Source organism: Oncorhynchus kisutch, linkage group LG17 (genome assembly GCF_002021735.2).
Source record: "Oncorhynchus kisutch isolate 150728-3 linkage group LG17, Okis_V2, whole genome shotgun sequence".
NCBI lineage: Eukaryota > Metazoa > Chordata > Actinopteri > Salmoniformes > Salmonidae > Oncorhynchus > Oncorhynchus kisutch.
The window spans coordinates 47,608,340-47,621,592 of record NC_034190.2 but is presented as its reverse complement, the minus strand read 5'-3'; the positions used below and the strand labels follow the sequence as shown (position 1 = coordinate 47,621,592).

The window sequence follows — 13,253 nt, the reverse complement described above, 5'->3', positions numbered from 1 at the left end:
GTTTGTGTATGTATGTATGTATGTATGTATGTGTGTGTGTGTGTGCCTGTGAGTGCTTTGTGTATTTTTGATGAATATACAATATCTGATGATTGTCCCCTGGCTCTGGCCCACGGTATCATTGGTCTCCCAGCCTCGACAGTATATGATGATCTAGTCCTGGAATCAACGCTTAACCAGTCACACCAATGAATGCAGTGGCATGGAAGAAAGTATGGTTTACCATCAATGTGTGGTACCTTTCTATACGGTATCACCGTCAACCACTAGGGAACCAACACATATTTCATAACACACTGTCAAGGCAATGTTATTTCTCCAATCTCCCATATTGCTCAATGCTTGAATGTGCTTCGAAAAAGATGAAACACGATTTCAGAAGCAGTAGTAAGACCGCAGAGTTAAAAACTGACAGTGCCTTACTGTGTCTTGTCTTCAGATCCGTTCGGACCAGGACCGTAACATCTCCATCCGGTACAGCATCACGGGGGTGGGAGCGGACCAGCCACCCAATGAGGTGTTCAGTATCGACCCTGTCGCCGGGAAGATGTTCGTCACCAAACCCCTGGACCGAGAGAAGAGATCGTCGTACCATGTGAGTCACACGCGCGTAATTTACGCACACGCACCTGTGTAATGAGTTAGTGACAGGCCGGGCAGGTTGTCCAGATGAAGTGTTGATTGAGAGAGTGAAGGCTGAGGCTAGCTACAGCTACATGACATTGACCAAGTACCAACACTCGCCCTACAGACCATGAGAATGACTCTACCACAATTGGTCACCCACTCATTCATGCTTCGCTCTACAATTGTGTCTCTCTCTCTCTCTCTCTCTGTCTCTCTTTCTCCTTACCCCTCACATCTCTCCATCCTGTCTGCCACGTATTTGTTGGACTCAGGGAGCTCGGAGGAGGTCCAGCTTTCCAGGAGGATGCAGGATCGATGGGGTGATTTGTTAGGAAAGGCCAAGGCTTGATGACGTCTGCTTGACTTAAAGCTCAGTCCCAGGCTGGATGGAGGTGAATAGCATCCTCTAACTGTACACCAGTTGGGCGAGGTGAGGGGCGCAGAGGAAGACAGGTTGAGGAAGAGATAAAGCTGTCAGAGCTGGACCTGTGTCTCTGTCGGACACCATTAAAGAACCGAATGTAGCCACACAGTCAGCAACTATACGTTCTCCTTTACGTACGTAAGACTGAACAGAACATGAGCTATGCTTTGTGGGTAAAAGTTCTCGTTCGTTATCTTATAACTGTAATATCCTTGAAGATGGCTAATGCTTCCTCAAAGCGACTTTGTAGGCAGCTTTTTCATTCAGCATTGGGTTTTAATGTGCGTTTCTGATTTCATAACACGGATTAAACAAAGGCACAAGAAAAGTTTGAAGACCAAAACTTTCTCGTCTTCAAAATAAGCACGCTCCGTTTCATAGCAGGCCAGGGCATCCAATCAGATAAAAAAAAAAAAAAAACTACTTTCAAAAAAGGAAGAAGTCAGTGTTCTGGGTCTTGTGTTATCTCCATCGGATGCTTGGCCTGTGCCAAGTGCTGGGCGCCACGGTGCGTGGCGTGGTGTGTGTTGTTTCCTCCCTCGTACCCGGTCCCTTTCAAGATGATAACTTTCATTCGGACCCAGAATTACATCTTGGCTTCTTTAAACACGGCTGGTAATCTCTTACTGGCGGTGTTATTGAATGAGGGTGTGGGGGCCGCATGCCGCAGCGCAGGGGGAGAGATAAGGGCTTGCGGGCTCCCAGGCTGCAGTGTAGCAGAGTGCCAGTGCAGCGCTTGGATATTGGGTGCAGGGCCAGATCAGACGATGCAGAGGGAAAAAGTTAAGTCAAATTAACCTTTGGGAGACCTGGCTGATTCAATTTTTGTGAGATGCAGAGAGGAGAGAAGAGGGGAGTGGAGTGCGGCGAATAGAGGGTGGGGGAGAGAGGACGTTCACCTGTCTTAGAGGAGGGAAGTGGATGGTGCCTCCTCCTAATTCTATTTCCTGTCACAAGGCCACAACCCTGCGGTTGACCATGACCATGACCATCTTATCAGAAGCATCGAAAAGGTGGAGGACCTGCGGCTTCAACTCTCCTCTCAACTTATTTTGTTTCTCTTCTTCTTGAGAATCAGATGGGTCTTGCTATGTCTGCTCCAGGATCCTGTTGATAGTCATCTCAGACATTCTGACAGGCTACATATTTGCCAGCCTTAGCCTGTAGCAGTGGGATGTTAGTCCAGGGGTCCCCTATATAATTCCTAAACCTTCACTATTTTAGTCTAATGGGATATTGTTGAATAAATCGTCTTTTGTGGACTTAAAACATGCTAGTAAGGTCAAATATCAGTATGTCCAGTAACCCCCTGAAAATATTTGTTTTGTTTCATTTTTCAAATGGAGTCTGTTAGTTTGGCTCTCTCGCTGGGTGCAGTAAAAACAGAGCGTAGATGTTTATTGAATCTTAACAGATACTCTATAACTGAGTTATGTTACCAGCGTTTTTCTCCCTCAGTGTTCTTTATCAAAACATTTTTCTTTCAGATATCTGGACATGCTTCCCAGCCTGTATCGATGTGGGTATTAATCCCATGTCCAAACTTTGTTTGAAATCCTAGAGTTGGCTGCTGCTATTGATCTACGACAGGACACAGCTGAGCCTGGCAGCGGTTCACATCAAATCGCTGTGTTTGTGATGTGGGCTAGAGGTTAAGAGATGTTGGGATTCCCCTTTTTTTTATTTTTAACAACAACAGAATGTTGGACTGAGATCCAAGAAGACCAGGAGAATACAAGGAAATCATATTTTTAAGGGAAGTCAGCTTTTTATAAAAGAGGTTGTTGTGTTTGTTACTTTGAAGACACCAGTTCTGAGGATTCGGTGTTGGAGATGAGAATGGACAAAATTGTAGGGTGCGACATTTCTCCCCCAGAACTTTACATTTAAATGAAATATAATCATAGTTGTTGTTTTTCTGGTATATATTATTGGTGCCGGGTGCCCATTGGTCTGCACAATTGATGTATGCAATGCAACATTGTTTATTTCTCTCTGTTCCTGTTGTTTTTCCAGAAATATGCCTTAATGCAGTGTCTAGTACTGGTTGCCACACTACATATCAAGCATATCATGTTACCGATGTTGAGTTTGTTAATGGTAACTTAACTGACCCTCTCTCTCTCTCTCTCTCTCTCTCTCTCTCTGTCTGTCTCTGTCTCTACCCCCAGCTTCGTGCCCATGCAGTGAACATGAATGGTGAGCGGGTGGAGAGCCCCATAGACCTGTACATCTATGTCATAGACATGAACGACAACCGGCCTGAATTCAAGAACCAGGTCTACAACGGCTCTGTGGATGAGGGCTCCAAGCCAGGTAAACACAGGAAGGAAGGGAGGGAGGGCTAAAACACCACCTCTTTCTCACAGACATGGACGGACGAAAGCTACGATGTAAATCACACTGCAGAGAATAGTGAGTTTTACAACAGTCTTTGTACCTTCCTTTGCTATTCTGCGTGAGAAAAACCGAGCCCGAAGAGGATACCGTTCCGGGCTTTTATGTTTCTTTTTTTTAATAGATTTATTCTGCTTCACATTCCACTTGATATAGACCAGAGGCATTTATTCAGATGGAGGGCTTCTGTCCTGCAGTGTGTTCATTTAGCCAGCTCTAGTGCTGGGCTGCATGGCCATAAAGCTGTGGATGTTGTGGCTGGAGAGGATATTGAGGATTAAATGTGCCAAGCTGCAGCTGTAGCTCCACTGACTAGTTCCCTCATGAGGGAGATGTGTGTGTGTGTGTGTGTGTGTGTGTGTGTGTGTGTGTGTGTGTGAGAGGACTTATTGCACTAACGGTGATCTGAAACCTGTAGAGGTTTCCTGGGCCTAGCTGTGTACTTTACTTTTCTCACTAACTCTCTCTTTCTTTCTCTTTTTCACTCTGAACCGATTTTGCTACAAACTCTCCCACCCCAACACAAGGACGCACGCACGTGTGCACACACACACACATCCCCAAACCTCAGCGGTAGCATGCGTGACATGCAGCCGAACAATAATCATAAAAAAATAGTTTTAGAATCTAGAGCTCCAGTGGTTTCAGTGGGAAGCCAATTACTGAGTTGAATTCGCTTTCAAATTAAAGAGTCATTTAGAGCCCTAATCCTGTCAGGCACAGAGCAGGACGCCCGTAGAAAGGGTCCACATTAAGCCCCCTAAGAGTGGCGTTTAATGAAATTACCCAGGCGATGGGTGACACGGTGTGAGTCTCCATCTCTCCTCTCTTTTTTTTTTCTACAGAAAGGGAGACCGAGAGAGAGAGAGATGGGTGGAAGATTTATACTTTCCTTCGTTTGAACCAAACCAAAAGCAAAGCCCCTTTCTGCCTGTCCTTTATCTCTCACTGTGTTCCTCTGGTCTTTCTTCCTCTCCTTTCTCTGAGTCCTTTGGAATCTTCCTTCTCTCTCCTCTGCCCCATTGACAAATGCTGCTTTGAAATGTAATGGAGTTTGAGATGCGGGCCGTGGTGTGAATTATCTCTGGACAGAGCCTGTCGCTGGGATGATATCACTATCTCTGGTAATTAGAATTGTATGGAAACTACTGCTGGAGAGGAGAGGACTGAGAAAGAGAGCAATTGGAAAGGGGACTGGGACAGAGAGAGAAGAGCGTAACAAGGAATAGAGGAATAGGGAGAGATCAGTGTGTGTATGAACCAAGGTTATTATAGTAAACAAAACAAAAAAAATCCTAACAAATACAATTACAAACCCGTTTTGAAATACTCAAATTGTACTGAAACTATTATATAAGACTCCAAAACGAACTAGAATAAAAATTCAAATCCATCACGAATTAGGTTCAGTTTTATTCTTTGTTTTTCTCAAAATATTGGGGTTTTCTAATCACCTAATGCATTAGTGATATCTCCAAAAACACAATAACTACAGGATAATATTGAAACTAAATATAGATGTGTGTGTAAAACGTTAACTAAATAAAACACATCAAATCAGATTGATCTGACACTAACCGAAACAACTAACCTTGTGGGGACACACAATTCAGTCCCATTCAAAATGTTATTTTCCCTAACCCCTAAACCTAAACCTAACCAATACCTTAATCCTAACCTTAACCCTAGCTCCTAACCCTAAAGCTAACCTTAGCTCCTAACCCTAAACCTAATTCTAACACTAATTCTAACCTTAACCCTAAACCCCCTAGAAATAGCATTTGACCTTGTGGGGACTAACAAAATGTCCCGAGTTGGTCAAATTGTTGTTCGTTAACAATTCTTGTGGGGACTACTGTTCCCCACAAGTATAGTTAAACATGTCCCCACACACACACACACACACACACACACACACACACACACACACACACACACACACACACACACACACACACACACACACACACACACACACACACACACACACACACACACACACACAGCTTTAAGTACTGTTAAAGCTTCAGGCATTCTAAATGAGTATGGCTATAGGAAAACATAACTGGCTCTAAGAATAAAAAGAACAAAGAGATTTTCAGCTTGTCCGACAATGTTATGGAAACACTGTAACCATCTGTACTGTGAAGGTTTCCCACACCCTCTCTCTTTCACACTCACAGACATGCTTCAAAGGTAGGCTGCAAGAGTGGAGTGTGTATGATTGTGTGTGTGTGTGAGAGAAGGTGTGTGTGAGGTCGGGAGTAAGTGGACAAGTTCCTTTTTCATGGCCCGGCGCCCCCGGTGGGCGCATTTTCACATTTTAGGCCATTCCATTGGGCCTTAAGTGAAGTCTCCACTCACCCGGGACACACGGGCCATGCAAAACGAACTTGTCCACTTACTCCCGACCTCACACACATCTTCTCTCACACACAATCATACACACTCCACTCTTGCAGCCTACCTTTGAAGCATCTCTGTGAGTGGCCTATTCCTTTTCACTTCTTCCTGTGCCATCCAAGTCTGTGCATAGCCTAGTCAGTGGTCAAGTTAACAGGTTGCTAGTTAGCTACATGATTAGCTAGCTAAACAATGCAGTTTGTTATCAAACCCCCAAAAATGTGCGGCTCGCGAGTAGTTTAAAACGGCCTGCGGCATGCACGAATCCGCAACAGAGATAAAAACATAGCACTGGTAATATTGGGTATAATTATATCATTTAATATGCCAGAAGTTTTACATGATTTTGGCTAGAGACACACGGTCTTCAGCAGAAAGTGGTTTCATGTAAAGGTGCAAGCATTGACTGTAGCAGGTGTTCCGTGTTGTGTTCTGTGCATAAAGGGGTCTGTGCGGAAACATGTGCGCTTAAAAGTGCTGCTCCATGGCGATAAACAGGTCACCCGTTAACGCGCTAATAAAAACACAAAACTATAGTAACCTTGGTTTGAATGTGTTTGCGTGCAGTGTGTTTGTCCCCACATTCAGTATGTACGCCCAGATTGACTTTAGCCTCCTCGTCCTCAGGTACATTTGTGATGCACCTGGCAGCCTTCGATAATGACGACAACACCACGGCCAATGGGATGGTGCGCTACCGGATCCTGTCCCAGACGCCACACAGCCCCATCCCCAACATGTTCACCATCAACAGCGAGACTGGAGACATCGTCACCGTGGCAGCAGGCCTCGACCGCGAGGTCAGTAACCCTGGTAACGCTGGTGAGATGTGTCCTCCTGGCTGTCCACATAAGAAATGATGATATTATGAAGGTGAATAGCAGTGCTGCAACTGCCTCCGGGAAAGTTATGTAACAGAATCAGGCGGTGTGTTGTTTTTAGGCTATTTCCATTGTATTTTTCAACTCAAAAGAGGTCCATTTTTGGGCCTTAAGGCGTGTCTGGTTGCAGCCCATCTAGCATACATGTTCTTCGTGGGTGTCTGTCACCACACGACACGCTCTGCTCAGCGTTTCCCAAGCCGCCCCCTTGAGGTCACCTTGTTTATGGAGCTGTCACGTTATGACTACATCCTAACATCTTTATTTAAGTGACACGGATGTCCCTGTGACAACACTGTCAACGCCCTAAAGGGAATCGCTCTGCTGCATCACCCTAGCTACCTGTCACTGCTGACAGACCTATTAACAGCGCGTCATGGAGCCTTCAGGTGTGTGTGTGTGTGTGTGTGTGTGTGTGTGTGTGTGTGTGTGTGTGTGTGTGTGTGTGTGTGTGTGAGTTCGCACCCTTGACACCTGTCAAACACACACTGAAGTACATGGAAGGAAGGAAGAGAGAGGCTGATGAGTTGGACATGGAAAGATAAAAGGAAGGGAGGGATGAGAGATAACGGCAGGTAGCCTCTAGTGGTTAGAGCGTTGGACTTGTAACCGAAAGGTTGCAAGATCGAATCCCCGAGCTGACAAGGTCAAAATCTGTCGTTCTGCCTCTGAACAAGGCAGTTAACCCACTGTTCCCAGGCCGTCATTGAAAATAAGAATTTGTTATTTTAACTGACTTGCCTAGTTAAATAAAGGCAAAATAAAAATATAGAGAGGGAACAGTATGAAACAATATGGGAGACATAAGAAAGGAAGGAATGGAGGGATGGATAGAAAAGGAGATAAATTGATGAAGAAAGAGGAAATATTTTAGCTTGACCCCTGCTTGTTGTTCCACATCTCTTTTATCCAAACACTGCCAATCTAACCTGATTCATTCCCAATGTTGGATTAGAGCTCACACACACACACACACACACACACACACACACACACACACACACACACACGCTGTACACAAGCTCACACTGAAATACACACAAACATTCTTTCTTTCTATTACACACAAACACACACACAATCTTTCAGTTGGCGCACACCAATGTACTTACCTCCGAAAGTTTCCTCCAGCATTCCCGTCGAGAACAGATAAGAACACCCTTACCCTTGCAGAAATCTGAGTGCATATATACATAAACATGAATACTTAACAGAACAGGAGGCTGACAGAGAGCGAATGAGAGAGTAGCACAGGCTTCGTTGTTACTCTAGCCCAGTTTGCAGAGTTCGGCTACAGTCTCATAAAGGTCTCTCTGCCTGCCTTTCCTCAGGAGACGCCAGCTTAAAGGAGGTTTTCTCCAAGAAGCCAGATGTCTAAGTGTGCCCTCTCTCTGATCTATCACTTTCTCCCCTGACTCCTCTCTCCCCTACCACACATGCCTTTCAACACGTTCCCTTCTTCCTCACTCTTCCCATCCACCGCTATAGTCCACTTATCCTTAGCTCTCGCTTTCCTTCTTCTTCTTCGTCTTGTACGCTACTCGGCTCATCCCAGCCTCTGTATCCTCCCTCTGTCGTCTTTCCTCTTTCCCTTTTGTTTCGCCGTGGTCTAGGAACCGGTAGACTCAGTGGCAGCAACTCTGTGGAGAAGCAGCTAGTACAGTGCAGGACAGTGTGGGGGGCGTTAGGGCGTAGTGTGGAGAGTAGTTGGGTGATCTGTCGTGGTTTAGAGAGGTTCCGAGGTGCTCTACATAATTAGCGGCTTGTCTAATTAGTGGGCCTGCGGTACACACTGCAGATTCTCCCCGATTAGGACTGGCGGGCCAGCTAGGGCTCCTGAACAAGATGTGTGTTTGTGTGTGCGTACTTGCGTGCATACGTGCACGTGTGTGTGTTCGTGTGAGCGCACATCTGTGTGTGCATGTGTGGATGTGAATGTGTGTGTGGTGGGGGGTCGAGAGGATGCTGAGCAGAGCTGAGCTGAGCTGTCTAATCCTTCTGATGTGGATTCACAGTCTAATTGGGATATTTACTCTGTAATTAGCAGGTGAGGGAGACACTGGGAGTGTAATTGGGAATCCCAGGGAAGAGACACATTATCCTGACAGCTCCCAGGTCCTGTCCCCTATGCCTGCCTGCCTGCCTGCCTTGCCTGCCTGTTTGTCTGCAGCCTGGGACAGGGGGAGAGAGGGAGGGAGGTATACACACAAACAAACTCAAAAGGGTTTTCATAAAAACACATACACATACCGGTATAATCTAATCTCTATGAATAGGGCAGCATTCTAAGGTGAATGGGTTGGTTTCAGCACCATGGACAGCTCAGCAGAGCGCCATAGCTGTTGTGGTTTCCCATTTATGTTGACCTTAGGACCATGGACAGCTCTTACATGGGCTGTTGTGTAAAGCTGTGACACATTCAGCTTCTCTCAGCTGATTCTCAACTCTCCTCCTTTCTGGAGAGCATCTCCACACAAAATGGTGGCTGTGAATTGTAGGCTACACATAGGAGAGCTGGTTGCCCCAACGCAACACGTGAGGAAAGAAGAACATTAACCAATTTCTAAAAGGGCAAAGCAACTGTGTGAAGAGTAGGGGGAGGAGGTACAAAAAAAAATGGAGGGAACATTTCTCTGTGTTCCCCCAGGTAGGAGTGCTGTTCTGTACAGACAGCTCAAAAAAACACTTTCAGCGTTCCTTTCCACGGTGCTTGGGCTCCCATTAAGATGAGTGATAGGGCCCGAGGTAGGGGCCAAGGTAGGGGAGGGAGAACAGTCATGGGAGGGGATGAACAAGCCGTTTTGCTTCTAATTTCGTCAGAGACATACCGGACCCACACTAGCAAAAGCTGTTACCAGGCTAAAGGTTTGTGGCTGAGGAGAGAACCACAGTGGGTGTAGAGGCAACCTAATGTGTGTGAGAGAGAGAGACAGAATGTGTGTTGTGTAAAATGGTTTATCATTTCTGCACAACCTAAAGAAGAGGATACATTGACCTCCTTGAACTCGTTATGCAGTTTTGTATGATTGAGCATTGAGTGTTGTTGTTTTTTCACTATGTGTGTATGTTTTATTTCTGGTTTCTCTTCTTAACTGTCTCTCTCTTCTCTCTGTGTGATTGTCCTGTAGAAAGTGTCCCAGTACAGCATCATAGTCCAGGCCACGGACATGGAGGGCAACCTAAACTTTGGCCTGTCTAACACGGCCACCGCCATCATCTCTGTCACAGACATCAACGACAACCCGCCGGAGCTCACCTCCAGAACCGTGAGTAGAGAGTAGGGCTGTTGCGGTGACCCTGTTACCACCACACCGGCAGTCATGAGTCATGACCGCAGTAAAATTCCCTCAGGACGTGCGTAGTATCCAACTCGCTAAGACTCAATTGTCCTTCTAACCATTCTGACGTCACTGCAATCAAAACAGTATTGCGCTTTTACAACTCACCTCACTGCGATTGATCGATTTGAAGAAACACTGCGATTGATCCATTTGAAGCAAGAAGTTCAACAACAGGTTGAAACTGAGTGGAAAACATGGTGATTGTGAATGTGGCTTCAAAGCCTAACAACGAAATGGACAGTGCTTTCTAAGGTGATGATCAATTCAAAACACTCATATGCATATTAGAGCTTATACATATGCATATTAGAGCTTATACATATGCATATTAGAGCTTATACATATGCATAGGCCTATATATGCCCGAAAAAAAGAACAAAAAACTGCATTTAAATAAGGATTATGCTGTTCGTTGTACAATACATAGCCTACCGCATATTACGCACCACAGAATAACATTTTTAAAAATTGTTTAAGATGTCTTTAATTGGTCTAGCCTATATTCCAATGGTCTAGCCTATATTCCAAAATGAAACAAATTGTAGTAATGGCCTTTGAGTGTGGACTGTATTAAAATGCATACTGGATGGACTGGTTACCTAATGCTAGGGAGAGGCCTGGGCAATGCTATTGGTTCCTTACTTATTACCGAGTTCGCTTACAATTCTAGTGGATTTGTATTTGATTTAGAATAGCCTACTAATAGGGCTTTTTTCCCCCCCTTCATAATTAACAGGCTGTCACATTAGGCTACCGTTAGCTATAGAATATCTCACCACCGTGCGTTTCCATCTCCTCACCTCTCTCCCTCATTACTTTTCTCAAGCATGCAGAGAGAGGAGGTGTCAACAGATTAATGAAATATGTTTAGTTGTGAAAACATGTTACTTTCGATGTTCCCAAACAGATTTCAGACGGTTTCCCAGAATTAAGCACTTGGTAGCTGAAGGAACAGGGTTGGGGAGCCCGTGACATACAGAGTTTGGGTGGAATATCACTTGTCGAGCAGCGAGAGAGGCTGTATACCTTTTAAACAATGGTTGATGCAAGGAGTTGAATAACCGGAGGTGGGATAAGTGGCATCCCTTGTATTTGTTTCCCTCGTCCCTGTTCCTGCCCATTTGATAATGGGCCATTCTAAATCGAAACTAATTTAACATATGAGTAAAGAATATATTCATTTGAGAATTGTCCGATGGGTGATAAGAGGATCACTTGACGAGAGAACGGTGTGTGCAGCCTGAGGTTAAAGGTCAGAGTGCAAGCTTCTTTTTTTTTGTTGCTTCCTTCTCAAATCCTCTGTAGTCACGTCATGCAGCCCATATACGTTTTGGATTTCGAAGGCATTATAAGGTTTGTATCCTTAACAACTAAAAGTTGCCAAATAACTCGTTTCAAATGATTGCTTTTACACTCAACATAGCTTCCATATGTGCACTCTCTCCGGGATGGGAAAAATATCCTTTTGATTTTATTCAGCTAAGTTCAATTATATTCTTCTTACTGTAAAATCGTATAATATAAAATAATGAAACAGGACTCATAAGCATATCTTGTCTGCTAAATGAACAAGCCCACAGCGTATGGCATGCCGCATAGCCAGGTAACATACAGTAAGCCGTTTGCATGACAACAACCGGCTGACAAAACGTCATGACCGCCACAGACCAAGTAAGGGGCGGAAGAGGGAGAGGGGAGGAAGAGGGAGAGGGGGGGGGGGGGGTATGGGAGATGGAGGACTGGAATACAGGGAAAAAGGGTAGAAGACGAAAGTTATAAGGCGAGAGCAGGAAAGGGGTGAAACACAGCCCTGGCATCATCTTTGAGACAGCGCGCACTCCTGACCTGAGTGAAATGAAACATCCAGTCGTCAACGTTCATCACCCGGAGAACAACAGCAAGCAGACTTAACGATGATTATAGTGGTGTAAATGGGGACGATCATTACCGTATATGGGAGAGGAAATAAAAGGTCATTCCTGGAGTCAACCAAATCAAAGTAAAGAGCGATGTGTGTAACCAAGCAGTATGGAGATCAGCAAGACTAGCATACGTTGCTGCAAATGTATCCATACATCCTCTGGTCTTCCAGGGGATGTTGATCATTATACAGTAGTTCCCCCAGCAGCGATGAGTACCTCTTGAACAAGCCTGCTGTCCACACACACATTTTAGTAATTTAGCAGATGCTCTTATCCAGAGCGACTATGTAGTCGTGGTCCCCTGTGGGATTTGAACCAGCAACCCTGGCGTTGCGAGTACCGTGCTCTACCAACGGAGCCACACAGGACACACACAGTCGTACCCTGGAGGCACCATGCTGCCAGACATCGTAAATGTGTGGAGGGTTGCAGATAGGGGAGAGGAGGAGGGATGAGGTGAGGGGAGGCGGTGAGTAGAAGCAGTATTCCTGATAGTTGGGAAATGAGAAAACTCTGAAGGATTTGTTATCCAAATGGCTGGAATGGGTAGGATGGCTAAAAAAGTATAAGGGAGGGATGGCTGAGAGTAAACAGCAAGGAAGGGGCTGTGATTTCGACAGCACAGTGCAAGCAATTAAGCAATTAAGCAGGTACTTATGATTGTAAGCAAAGATGCAGTGGCTAGTGAAGGTCTTCACACCCCTGAGTTGATACTTGATGGAAGCACCCTTGGGCAGCCATTGCCGCTGTGAATCATTTTGAATAATATTCTATTAACTTTGCACAACTCTTAGGGCAATATTATGTCCATTGGTTTTGTCAAAATTGCTCAAGTTCAGTAAATGTGTGAAGGAATCATTGAGTCAGTGCCGAGACCACTCAGGAACACTCAACACCACTTTGGCACAAACATGTGTGCAATTGTCTCACTGAAACATGAAACTATATCCCAGTGTTCGGTTTCAGAAGACTGAGGAGGTTTTTCCTTTAACTTTTTACCTGGGTTTTGCTCCTATCATATTTATTTTGATCCTGACAAACTCCCCAGTCCCTGCCGATGACAAGCATACCCATACCATGATGCTGGCACCACATGCTGCAGCAACATTGAAAATGTGGAGTAAGTTGTGTTGTTTGGTAGGAAATGAATCAAATTTAAAGTCCAGGTAGCAGATAATGGACAATATCATATATTTATGTAGTTGGTGCTGTATATTAATTAATATACGGTACCAGTCAAAAGTTTGGAGACACCTAC

At 45.0% G+C, this 13,253-nt stretch overlaps 1 protein-coding gene across 2 annotated transcripts in view; it reads left to right on the top strand.

The window, feature by feature from the left end:
- The window catches only part of LOC109908505 (cadherin-4), a 346,117-nt gene that overhangs the window by 296,114 nt on the left and 36,750 nt on the right, over positions 1–13,253 (top strand). For both annotated transcript variants that reach the window (XM_031793959.1, XM_020507161.2), the window contains exons 6-9: positions 440–595; positions 3,223–3,367; positions 6,479–6,651; positions 9,861–9,998. In XM_031793959.1, the coding sequence (XP_031649819.1) occupies positions 440–595; positions 3,223–3,367; positions 6,479–6,651; positions 9,861–9,998 (612 nt within the window). The remainder of the gene's footprint in view (positions 1–439; positions 596–3,222; positions 3,368–6,478; positions 6,652–9,860; positions 9,999–13,253) is intronic.